Raw genomic sequence first — 12,567 nt, 5'->3', positions numbered from 1 at the left:
CGTGCTGGCTGGATGTTGGTTGTTCTGGTGCCAATTAGCTCTCCTATGTATTTATTGCACCTTTTTGCTCAAAGCAAGCTGTTAAATGTCAGAAACACTTTAGCATTTTAGCAGAAAGATAATTTTTAATAGATTCCACCTACAAAAAGAAGCTGACTGGCAGAATATTAAACTCGGGGAGATTTATTTTTACTCCGTGCCTCCAAACAGCTTGATGTAACCATTTTTGCATGGCTCCTTGCTGATTAATGCTGCTGTCTCTTGCCTGTCCTCCTCACTTGGTTCTGTGGCAGCTGTGGTCTCTCACATCCCATTAACCTTGTCTGCAGAAGGGATACCTGGCCAAAGCGAAGAATTAGCCCTTGTAATTAGGAATGTAAACATCTCACACTGCCTGCTAACATACACACATCTTTCCCTGCCTGCTCCTGGTGCTTGCTAGGGCAGGATACCCCCAGACAGGTTATTCCTATCATCAGCATCCCACATAGCAGCTTTCAATAATTTCTAGTTGAAGAAGCATATAAAGCCCAAATCAAACCCAAAGTAGCTTTGATTCTTCGGGGACTGAGGTGGGTGCTCTGTCAGTGTTGGTTTTGCTCTCAAAAAGTGCTCTGGCAGCTGGTGGGGTTTGCTGGGACTGTGGTGAGTCTTTGCTCTTCCTTAGCAGAGCTGATGGATGCCTGGGGTTCGTGGCTGGCACTGGCCAAGCAGTCATGCTCTTAGTAACACTGATGTTTGTACCTGGGCATTGTAGCTGGTGGCACAGCACCAGGCCAGCCCCAAGTGCTTGCACAGCAGAGCTGCCTGAGGTACTGCAGGGATGTCACCTGTCTCCTCTGCCTGTGGCCCAGGTTTGATTTTTGGCTGAAGCTGTATCAGTCTGTTCTCAGTATGAGCAGTCACTCCCTAGTGCTGGATGGAGCAATTGAGTCATTGCTCATAATACAGCAGCTTCTGAAAATTCAGGTGACTTTATTTGTTTCTCAGTGATGTAATTAACTGTTTTGAGTGATGTTAGATTTAATGGCTAAATCAATGTGTGTATTTAGTGTTAGCCTTTATTTTAGCACTAAGTGACATGAGATAAGCAGACTTAGAGGGTGTTAATTGGTTTGTGTTTAGCATTTACACTAATCAGACTGTGCAGTGCTGCCCAGAGCTCTTCAACACTAGTAATTCTGTTTATCCAAACCACGAACTGTTTACTCTATTGACTGGAGTGGCATCAGGCTGTTTTTTCACTCACTTGGATGTTACACCACATGTGTGAATTAACAGAGAACCCTGGCTAACCCTGCGTGGTGCCTCACACAGTGTGTGGGGAAAGGTGGCTGAACAAACCCTGACAGACAGAACTCAGCAGTGCCAGTGGTGCCAGCAGCACAGCCTGCGTGGCTGCCCTGCTGTTGCCTTTACTGCGGGCAGTGCCAGTGTGGGAGGCAAGGAGAGCCTGCAGTCTCTGTCCCATGGAGCTCCCTGTCCCAGCCCCTGTCCCACGTTGCTCCCATCTCCCCATTCCTGGATGCTGGAATCTGGGCAGCAGGATCACAGAACTCTCTTCCCATGAACCACACACGGAAGGGCTGTGATTTGGGGGTCATGGGCTGACGTGCTGAGGCTGTGCTGCCCAGGGAGGGGAGCTCCCGGGTCTGCTGAGCACCGTGGATGTGCCAGGGCCCTCCTCTGCAGTTGTGGCTGGGCTGCCTGGCCTGGGCTCACATCCATCTTGTGCTGATGGGAGCAGATGTCTGGGCAAGAGCCCACCAGAGCATCCCAGGAGCCAGTGACAGCACACTCTGTCCAGCCAGCAGCACACAGCATGGCTGCCTTCAAAATGGCTTGAAAATTGCCTCACCATTGCTCTGTTCCCATCACCTGGCTGGTTTTATTAGAGTTGGTTTTGGATCATTGAATTTTTTTCTAAACATTCACTTCCCAGCTGAGCTCTTGGAGAGCTCTGGCTCCCTGGGCTGCTGCTGAGCCCCTGGAAATGGAGCTGCCTGTAGGATGTGCTGACGGCCCTTGCTGAGCCATCCCTGGCCCTTCCCTGTGCAGTCCCAGGGCTCCCTTTGCTCCCGGGCCCCTGACTCTTGCAGGTAGGTGCAATTCACCTGCGAGGACTCGCAGTGTGCTTCTCCAGCAGGGAGGCTCTGGGTGAGGGAGGTCAGACATGCCACAGGCTGCTCCTGCTACAGGCTGCTCTGGGCTGTGCTGGGAGGCACAGCATGATTAATTCCCTTTCATTTTGCAGAGTGCTGTTTTACTGATTTGTGCCAACCAACCCCGGACTGGGTTGTGGTGCCCCTCAAGTGCCACCCCTGGGGATAGTGGAGAGAACCTGGAGTCCCCTTTATGTGGAGCTGTAGCAGCTTGGTGACAGTCCCTGGGATGGACATTAAATCACTGTGTGAGGGCAAGCACAGGGCTGTCACTGGGGCTCCAGGAGGAAGCTTTGTGGTGCCGTTTGCACTGACTATGTGATCCGAGTCAGAATGAGAATCATAAATCTTGATTATTTTCTGTCTCAGCTGATTTGAACCAAATGCCTTGGACAGGGATATAGTTCGCATCTCGCTGAAAACTGCAAAAAAACCGATTAAATGTACAAACTGATATCAATAGCACTCTATCTCTGTTAATGCCCAAACTGTCAGAGTGTGGGGAGAGGATCCTGTGTGGGTGGGCTCTGTCCCAGCCTGGAGCACCTTCCTGGGGGGTTTCAGGCCAGCTTTCTCCCCACTCTTATTTATTTTGGTGCTTCGTTCCTGCAGTTCTGGCTGTTATTATGACGTCGCCAATTACAGATGGCATCTCTGATTCTGATTGCTCTTTGCTTACAATTAAGCATCCTATAGAAAAATGGAAATGCTGGGTCATTAACATAGTGTAATAATAAGGTAAACCATTCAATTACAGAGGAAAAGCCATTTTGAATAATAAGGATATTGTATGTCTAAAAGATATTCACATGCCAGTGTATTACCATTCTTGCATACATAATAAATGAGCTTAAACCCCAAAATAATCAACAGAAGCAAATAATAAATAGCTGTGCCCTCGGCAGCAGCCTGTCTGGCATCACTCCCTCCAGGGCAGAGGAGCAGCTCTGGGGTGGGAATGGATGAGCCTGGGATCTGGGTAGTCCTTGGCAGTTGTTTTGGGAGATGCCTTGGCCCTGCAGGACTTGTCTGATGCCGTGGTTCCCAATTGCATGGGGAGGAGGCAGAGAAGGGGCTGGGACACTGGTGTGCATTGCTGCCTGCCATAGCAAGGGGAGCACTGGGGCTCTGCTCAGGGCATCTGCTGGGCTCCAGAGGCCGCATGCAAACACTGGTGCACTGTAGATTAGCAGTGGAATATTGGACAGTGGAGAGACTGATGCAATTGGGAAGATCTTGCCGCTCTGTCTCTGTGGAGGGATTTGGAGCTGGCTTGGCTACCTCGAGGAACTGCTGAGAGCCCACCACCTCCCCCGTCAGGTGCTCTGCTGCAGCACTGATGGCGTGCACGGACCCATCTCATTGACAGGCAGAAAAGGAACAGGTGAGTGCGGGTGTGAAGGTGCAGAGGGTCATGCTCCTGACCACCACCTCTGACCAGCCTGGGGCTCCTGTGGCAGCCTTGGTGGTGGTTTTGTGTCCAGCCTTTTGGTGCTGGTCCCCGTGGCAGGAGGGCAGGAGTCCTCCTCCCGTCCCCGGCGGGGCTGGAGCTCAGCACAGGGTGTGAACGATTGTTGCTGTTTCCAGCCTGTTCGGCAGTATCGCTCCTCCATAACAATTCCCAGCCTTTTAGCTGTTGATGGCTTTACCTATTACCCTGGCACTGCGTTAGGATAAGATCCAGATACATCTGAAGAATGAAATTTATTTACTCTTTTCCCTGAAAAGCTTTTAGTGTGATACAGCCCTGGTGCTTTCACTTAGGCAGCCATTATTGCCAGGGTGTCTTTCTTGGTAGAATTAAGTTTTCCAGAAGATGAACAAGGACTCCTCAGGATATTCAGCTCTAAACCACTGTATTTTAATATTTTATTTCCCTGGCCTTCTTTGGGAAGGGCCCATCCCATCTTTGGGAAACTGGAGTGGTTTGAGCCACCCAGCTGAGTCTGATCAGTGTTAGGTGATGCTGCAAGGTGTGCACAGAGCTCTCCCCATGAGTTGTAGCTTTCCCACATCCAACTGGCTGTTCCAGAAACCACAGCCTGCAATACCCACAGCATCTATTATTGACAGTCTTGAAAATTCCTAGGCATCACTTAGCAACCGTGAAGGCTGAGCTGGGTGGGAGCATCCTGCACGGGTGTCCCTGTGGGCTCCTGCTGCTCTGCCTGGGCCAGGAAGAGCACGGCTGCTGCTGGGGGCTCGTCCTGCTGCATGTTGGTATTGAACTCCCAGACTGGGAATCCCGAGGGGGTGGGAAGGGAAGGTGTGTGATGTGCATGTTTCAGAGGTTTCTGTCCTGCAGACATTGCATGTGCATCAGCATTTCGTGTAGCTCTGCCCCAGAGCTGAGCACTGGCATGGGGCAGGCACAAAACAGTAGAAATAAGTGAACTGGCACCGAGGGGACTTGAACTCCTGTGTTGAAGGGAAATCTGGACTGGGTGCAGACTAGCTGGACTTGAGCATCCTCAGTAAGAGGAGGCAGAACTCATCCCTGCTGGCCTGTGAGTCCTCATTCCAGTGCTTTGTTATAACTGTGACTGATATAGTAATTAAATCTGGTAGACGACACGAAGAGATTCCCAGTGAATAGGATCATGGCACTTCTGTAGAGAATGGTAGTGAGACTTTGTCAAAATCATTTTGACAGCAGAGGGGTTAGAAATACACATTTCCAGCCTTTTTTACAACCTGCCCCATGGCTGACTGTTGACCCACAATAAATCTTGCACTAAAATTGGAAAGATTGGACCAAATTTATCCCTGGTCAAATAAAGTTCCACTGAATACACATCTCCATCCACAGATCTGAAATTTCTTTGCACAGCCAAAGCCAAGTTGTGCTGAGGGCTGTTTGTGACACCTGAGCAGGTATGTGCTGACACAGATGTGCCCTGTGCTCCAGCCTTGCCAGGAGCTCCCCAGGTGGAGGAGCCAGGATGCCTCTGTACATCCCACAGCTGCTGGGGAGGAGGCTGCTGGGGAAGGGCAGCCCCCATCAGGAACCCCACAACTCTAACCTGAGCCTATCCAATTTGTGTGAGAGCTGTGCACTGACAGACAAGGGATTTTGGCACAAGGCAGCAGCCACATCCCAGAGGAGATCCACTTGAGGAAAGAACAGAAGAAAGCAAGATTTAGCACTAGGATCATAATTTCAGATTACATTGTGCAAGTATCAACAGTCTATACTCATGAGAGCCTTGGGGAACACAATGCTGCAGCAGCTCTCCCAGCTAGCCTGATCAGTGAGGGTTGGTTTTAATTGCAGCTGAATGGATCTAACCTTGTGATGTCTGTTCACAAAGCATTGCCAGATTAATATAGGTTCCATAGTTGCTTCTGCTAAAAGACTTTAATGGATCAGCTTAGTACTCTGCTCCATGATTATAGCATTCCTACCCACCTATCATGCCTGAGCCAGATGGTCCCAGTGAAATCAGAGCATATTTATATTTTTGTCTGCTACTCAGCCACCTGCCCACTGATTTTGCTGCATAGTGGTAGGAGGAGAGGATGTGCCCCCTGCCCCTTTTCCTTGCCCCGGTGTCTGCCCCACCTCCTAAACACCCGGAGGAGGCACAGAAAGGCTGCTCCTTTAGGGGCAAGTTCCCTCAGGGTGCCAAGGAGGCTTGCCCGGCCATCTGGAGCCTGGCCACTCCTGGCCAGCAGCGTGGCTCCGACTCCTGGCACAGACACAGTTGCTTCCCGGGGTGCTGGGGATGTTTCCAGTTCTGTCGGTGATGAGAGCCATTAGGAAGGTACAAGTACTAAAGAGATCTTGAGCGATGCCTATAAAACCTTTGAATCCTTGACAGAATCAATAGCAGGTTCTCAGGAGTGACTTCTTATCCAGGCAAACTTAAGCACATGCCAATGATCCATTAAAGATTTTGCATTTTGTGGAGACACAGAAGCCCTTTCATTGTGGTTGTTGGACTCTAGACGAGGCGATTCTGTGAAAAATCACATTAGAAGTAGATTGTGCTCCAAAGGCATTTTCCTCAGCGTCTGGGGGTGTGGCTGGGTTGGTGTTCTGAGTCCTGGTGTTCTGCACCCTCCCTGCAGGGACGTGCCCTGAGCCCCTGGGCTGCGGAGCCGAGCCCTGGATTGCTGCGGGGAGCAGCAGCCACCCCTGGCAGAGACACCAGAGGGGACAGGTAGGGAGCAGGGGGGCCGTGCCCCATGGAATGGAGGTCCTGGGGGTGGCCCCCGAGGAGCAGCCGAGCCGCCGTGGGTGCCCTGAGCCGTGCCGGCCTGTGTAGGGTGGTAGCCACCGCGGTGGCCGCAGCCCCCAGGCACTGGCCCTGCCGCTCCCGAAACCTTCGCTATTGACACGGTTTCCAATTCGGCATCTCGGTTGCCATGGCAGCCCCAAGCTGCCGTTCTGTGATCAGATCAGCTCTCAGTTAGTGCACACACGTTAGCACCTGCGTTGGTATGGCAACCCGCACCGCGCTGCATCCTCGGCGCTACGGACGGACGGACGGACGGACGGAGAGATGCACGGCTCCAGGCAGCCCTGGGAGAAAGGCTGGCCCTGCTGAGGGACACTGACACACTCCCGAGCCACAGCTGCTTCTTGTTCCCTGCTGCATTGGGATCCCCACTCCAGCTGTGGCTTCTGGGCTGCCTCATCTGCACGGCCTGGGGGACGCTGGGGACGTGGCTGGCACACAGCAAGGACATGTCCTGGCAATCCCAAATTGCCCCTCACGGGAGTGTTCTGCATGGACGCTGAATGGCTTTGGAAACTTTGGGAAGAGGGAAAGTTCCTTGTCTTGCAGAGGGAAAACAGCATTACAGGCAGCCACTAATTTGGGGTTATAAGCCCTGCAAAAGCAGAACACCAATCACAGAGAGGGGTGGCTCACCCCCTTCTCCCAGCCACCAAATTCCTAACCATTAAACTCTTCCAGTGAGTCTCCTGGGGACGGTTTGTGTTCCTTTGGCCCCCAGTCTGAACTGGCACCTGTTTTTCTGAAAGGGCTTTCTAATTTGTGTTTAGTGGTTTTTAACAGACATATGTGAGCTGTTTGAATTAGAGCAATGTGAATCTATTAGGCAGCGACAGATGCAAGTTTTGTGTCTCTTATTAGAAGGGATTGGCTTCTGAGGTTTAGTGATGTGCAAAGGATTGGACTTTGGAGAGATTAAAATTATTTTCAGCGTTAAGCACAATATTTCTGAGCTAATGCACTCACTCTTGAATATAGATTCACAGACCGAAAAGATTATAAAACATTAAACCTATGTAAATTCAGCTGTAAATTTATGTTTGAACAAATTCAACAAGAGATTTGACTCGGGGGCTTATAGCAAATGGGTTCTGCTTTTAATGCTTACTGCAGGCTCAGTTGCAATGCTGTTCTCCCCTTGAAAGTCCCACGCCTGCTGAATTACTGGCAGGTCACAGCTGACAGCTCAAGCAATTATACCAGAATGTGTTAATAATAAGAAGGAAAAGGATTCATGTTTGTCTTTTCAGAAGACAAAAACAGCTGTTTGCTCCACCCCAAGGAGCAGCACAGAGGAGCTCTGTAGGCAGGTGACACTTGCAGCACCTGGCTATTTCCTCTTTCCATGGCAGCCGTGCAAATCTTTGTCCTCCTCTGCCATTCCCCAAGCCCTGGGAGTTGCTATGAACTTTTTTCTCTTGTTGAGAACATGAAAATACAGTTAACAAAGACTCTTTTTGAGTGGGATTGCAGGAAACCTGCAACATCATGAACAAGCTGCCTACACACAGATAAATGACAGCTGTGATTGAAGGAATAAACACGATAATCTGGATTTAAATAAACCTCAAGGGGATTTTGGCAACATGCAAATTCGCAAATTTATAAAATGTATCCTTTGAAAATAAAGAGCTTGTTTGAAGCCAGCAGTTAAGAACAATTACTGCAACACATTTTCCCAACGAGGGCTTAGAGCTGGCCTCTGCTTCAAGCCAGGGCAGGCAGGAGCCAGCTGTCCTGTGTGCCACCCACGGTGGCACAGAGCAGAAACCTGAAGGAGGGACAGCAGCAAGGCCCTGGGCAGCTCAGGGGCGTGGGGTGCACAGCCTGGCCCTCCTCAGCCCCTGGGCACAGCGCTGGGCAATGAACAACAAAGGAGAGAAATAGCAAAGGCCCAAGCAAGTACTCAGTAATGTGCCTGTCTATCTATCTATCTATCTATCTATCTATCTATCTATCTATCTATCTATCTATCTATCTATCTATATACATATATATATATATATATATATATGTATCTAACAAGGTAATTCCTGGGTCCAAGGCCAGCAGGACAGTTTAGCTTTGGCACTGCACAGTGTGGTGATGCTGCACCAACAAGCACAGGGGGATGATGCTTGTGCTGTAAGGGAGCAGAGGATTTGTTCATGCCAGCGCATTGTTGCCATTGCTGCCCTTTCTCAGGTGAGCAGTGATGAAGAGAGAAAAGACGGTGGTGGGGAGACACCAGAGGCAGAGCCATGAGCAGACACGTCCCATTCCAGCACTTCAGCTCCTGCAGTGCCCTGTGGAGCACCTCAAGCACAGGCACTCCATGGCCGGTTGTCCTCAGCAGCCAGACTGGCCTCAAAAGGGACACAAACACTGCAGGGAAAGACAAAGTGTGTTCTGGAGGGAGTAAAGCCCAGCCCCAGGCTGCAAACTGCTCTGCACCAGGCTCTGCAGGATAGTGCTGCGGAGCGTGGCTGTGCCTGCACAAGCAGAGCTGGTTAGGATTCCGCCAGCACACACGCAATTAGGGCAGAGCACATGGCAGCAGCTCTGTGAAGGTTAACTGCTCTGAGGAGCATTCCTGCTGTGCCAGAGGCTCGGTTGCTCCAGCTTTAACACCCTTGTTATTCCCAGCAGCAGGAGCTGGCCCTGCTGTGTGCTGCTCTCTGTTTGGCAGCAGTTATCATGTGCAGGCACCTGACCCTGGGCTGCAGGCTCCAGCCTCCATCACCTGCACAGGGCAGCACAAGGGGAGGGACTCTGATACACAGCAGGGTTTGGGGTAAAGCCTTTCTCTATGCACGTCCCAGAGCCACAGTTGTTCCGGGCACTGCAAGGCCAGGGTGTCTTGAGGACACATTGTGGCTTCCAGCTTTACACTTAAAACTATACAGCAAAAGCTGAATCTGCTTCTCCCTCCTCTTTTCCTTGATCACTGCTTCCCCATTTTCTCTCCTCAGGGCCAGCCCATCCATCCGTTTGACTTTACTGTGCATGGAGTTAAACACAATCCTTAAATGTGGCAACATTTCCGGGTTATTAGCCCTGCAATTTCTCGGCTCCTGTTTATTGTGGTAACATCATCTGAAGGGGCAGTTGTAATTAACATGTTTGTTCATACTTCTTTTATACCCCCCCATATGTTGTTTTATACAAACCAAACCACGTGCCCTGGGGCATCTGGAGCTGTTGTGGGGCAGGGATGCCCTCGTGGCTCCTGCCCTCGCTGCAGGTGGCTCGCTGTCCATCCTCCCCTACCAGCTGATATCCATGGGCTGTAGAGTGGGCACAGAGCAGCACTGCTGGTGGCAGCAACCCCCAGTCCTCCACCCCTGTAGTACAGCAGTGGACACCCAAGGGCTCATCCCTGATCGTACTGTGGGCCTTGTTGTGATGAGCATAGCCATAAAAGCTGCTTCCTTCCCACAGGACTGTTAAATCTGGATACTGGATTCCTGAGGGAAGCTGGTCAGTAATTCTGCAGCTTCTGCAGCCCCCAAGGTTTTCTTAAAGGAATAAATACCTCAAGATGCATTGTTCTGATTAATCCTCGCTCCCTTTGTGTCACTGCTACTCAGGTGGCTGATGCAAGGCATGGATGAAGCACCAGAGTGCTCTGGGCACAAGGCAGGCTTGCATTCCCTTGCCTTTGGGAAGGCAGGTGAAGTGGGACCTGGTGCCAGAGGGATGGGCACCCCCACAGAGCCTGGCCCCAGTCATGCAGCCCTGCAGCCACACTGCTGCTACTCAGACAGACACCGTGCAACAGGAAAGGTTCTGCAGCAGGACAGGGGCGGCCAAGGAGTGCCACCCTCTTCATCCGAAGTGCTGAGGACACTGGCAGCCCTGTGGGTGCCACACCCACCCTCTCACCTTGGCAGGAGACCCTTCCTCACCCCCAAAAGCAGAACAAGCCTGGTGGGCTGGATGGCACCAGCAGTGAATACACAAATTGCAGGGGTGTCAAAGGCAGTTGTGCCTCTAGCAGTGTAATACGAGGTGACACTGACAGCACATCCAGCAGGCTGCCCCTGTCACCTGCTGCTGCCCCAGGCTTCAGCTGTGTTATTCCCAAAATGGGTCTTCCTGGGCCCCAGCAGTCTGACGTCGGCATTACTGTGGCTGTGGCTGTGGCTGCCCAAGGTGCTCTCACAGAGCCATTTCAGGCCTGTTCATGTTATTTCCTCACCATATGTTTGTACTAAAAATAGTTGCAATACAAAGGGATAATCCTGCAAGGCCATGGGCATCACCATCCCCCATGTTTGACACAGGAGATCTGCCCAGTGCCAGGAGTGCTTCCCTGGGGCAGCCACCCCACTCCTGTCCTTGGCACTGTGGCAGGGCTGGGGCTGCCCACAGCCAGGGCACAGAGTGGGTGGGTGTAGGCAGCAGGCAGGTCCCTGGTGTGGCACAGCCTGCAGCCTCAGTGCCACCTGGCAGCACAACAGGGTGAACGAGGCTGTGACACTCTTGCAGGGGATATCATATGGGTACCTTCCAGTTCAGCTTATTCTGGGATTCTGTGATCACCCTCTAGCTGGCTGTGATAATCCTTAACTGGTGGCACTGGGATGAGGATTTACCTCTTCATTTTCTTAGACATAACTGCTATCTCACCGCAGTTTCATTTTACAATATGGTAATATGCTATCCAGGAAAATCTTGCTACATGCTAATTTATCCAGTAGGCAAATTCCTTTTGGCTAATAAAAGTGCTTGCACAGGAAGCTCAACACCCAGCAGCAATTAATTATTGACAGAGCATGTGAATTAGAGATAAAAGAAAAGTCATTCTTTCTCACACACAAGATAGTAAATAAATTTAATTATTGTACTAGAAGCAAGGGATCTTATTCTGTATTAAGTTTTAGTAGCTGAGACATTTAAAAGCATGTCATCATAACAAAAAGGTCCTGTGTAATCCGAACTGTACTGCTCCGCACACGCTCCGCACACGGCTCTGAGTGAATGGGCTCAATTGAGCAAATGGAGCAGATGGCTTTCTGAACAGGCAGGTATTGTGCAGCTTTCCTGTCAATTAGCTTTGGTCTACATACACCTATGGCTAATTGTCTGCATAATGTGTCACCAAGGCCGACTTTACATTTGGGATGCCCATGGCCAGGGGCTGAGAAGAAACAAAGGCAGAAAGACTTGGGTCTGGGGGTGACGCAGGGGTGACAGCATCCCTCCTCCTGCATGTCCCACCCACACCTGCACAAGGTGCCCAGCCCTGCTGGCCCCTCACTAACCACCCCCTCTGCTTCTGCACAGGAACGTGATGCCCAAGACCCTGGAGGGCCAGATCACCATGGAGAAGACCCCCAGCTACTTCGTGACCAACGAGGCCCCGCGGCGCATCCACAGCATGGCCAAGGACACGAAGCTGATCGTGGTGGTGCGCAACCCGGTGACCAGGGCCATCTCTGACTACACACAGACCCTCTCCAAAAAGCCAGAGATCCCCACCTTCGAGGTGCTGGCCTTCAAGAACCGGACTCTGGGGCTCATTGATGCCTCCTGGAGTGCTATCCGCATTGGGATTTATGCCCTACACTTGGAAAACTGGCTCCAGTACTTCCCCCTCTCCCAGATCCTGTTTGTCAGTGGTGAGAGGCTCATCACTGACCCAGCTGGGGAAATGGCCAAGGTCCAGGACTTCTTAGGCCTCAAGAGGATTGTGACAGAGAAGCATTTTTATTTTAACAAAACAAAGGGGTTTCCCTGTCTAAAGAAGCCAGAGGACAGCAGTGCTCCCCGGTGTCTGGGCAAGTCCAAGGGTCGAACTCACCCCAAAATAGACCCAGATGTCATCCACAGACTGCGGAAGTTTTACAAACCCTTCAATGTCATGTTTTACCAAATGACAGGCCAAGATTTCCAGTGGGAGCAGGAAGAAAGCGATAAGTAAAACCACAAAATCAGGAAAAAATTTTTTTTGTTTTTGGGATATGAATCATCATTTGAGACCCAAAACTCTCTTGGGGCCAGAGGCTCAGCCCTGTGTGTTAACAGGTTCTTGTGTTGTCAGGGCTGCAGCAGAAGTGGCCCCACGTGTCCAGTTCTGGAACTGTCGTGGTCTGTCACCTCGGGCTGCCCTCGGGCTCTCCCCACGGCCACACTGGGGTCAGGGCAGGGGAGAGGAGGAGAAGGAGGAGGAGGCAGGAGGA

At 51.2% G+C, this 12,567-nt stretch overlaps 1 protein-coding gene across 1 annotated transcript in view; it reads left to right on the top strand.

The window, feature by feature from the left end:
* Positions 1-12,308, top strand: part of HS3ST4 (heparan sulfate-glucosamine 3-sulfotransferase 4) — a 50,639-nt gene extending 38,331 nt beyond the window's left edge. Inside the window, exon 2 of the mRNA XM_062503557.1 lies at positions 11,672-12,308. Within this exon, the coding sequence (XP_062359541.1) occupies positions 11,672-12,308 (637 nt within the window). The remainder of the gene's footprint in view (positions 1-11,671) is intronic.
* The last annotated feature ends 259 nt before the right edge of the window (positions 12,309-12,567 follow it).

Source organism: Cinclus cinclus, chromosome 16 (genome assembly GCF_963662255.1).
Source record: "Cinclus cinclus chromosome 16, bCinCin1.1, whole genome shotgun sequence".
NCBI classification, from domain to species: domain Eukaryota; kingdom Metazoa; phylum Chordata; class Aves; order Passeriformes; family Cinclidae; genus Cinclus; species Cinclus cinclus.
Note: the sequence above shows the minus strand (reverse complement) of the source record. Positions and strands in the feature narration are given on the sequence as shown.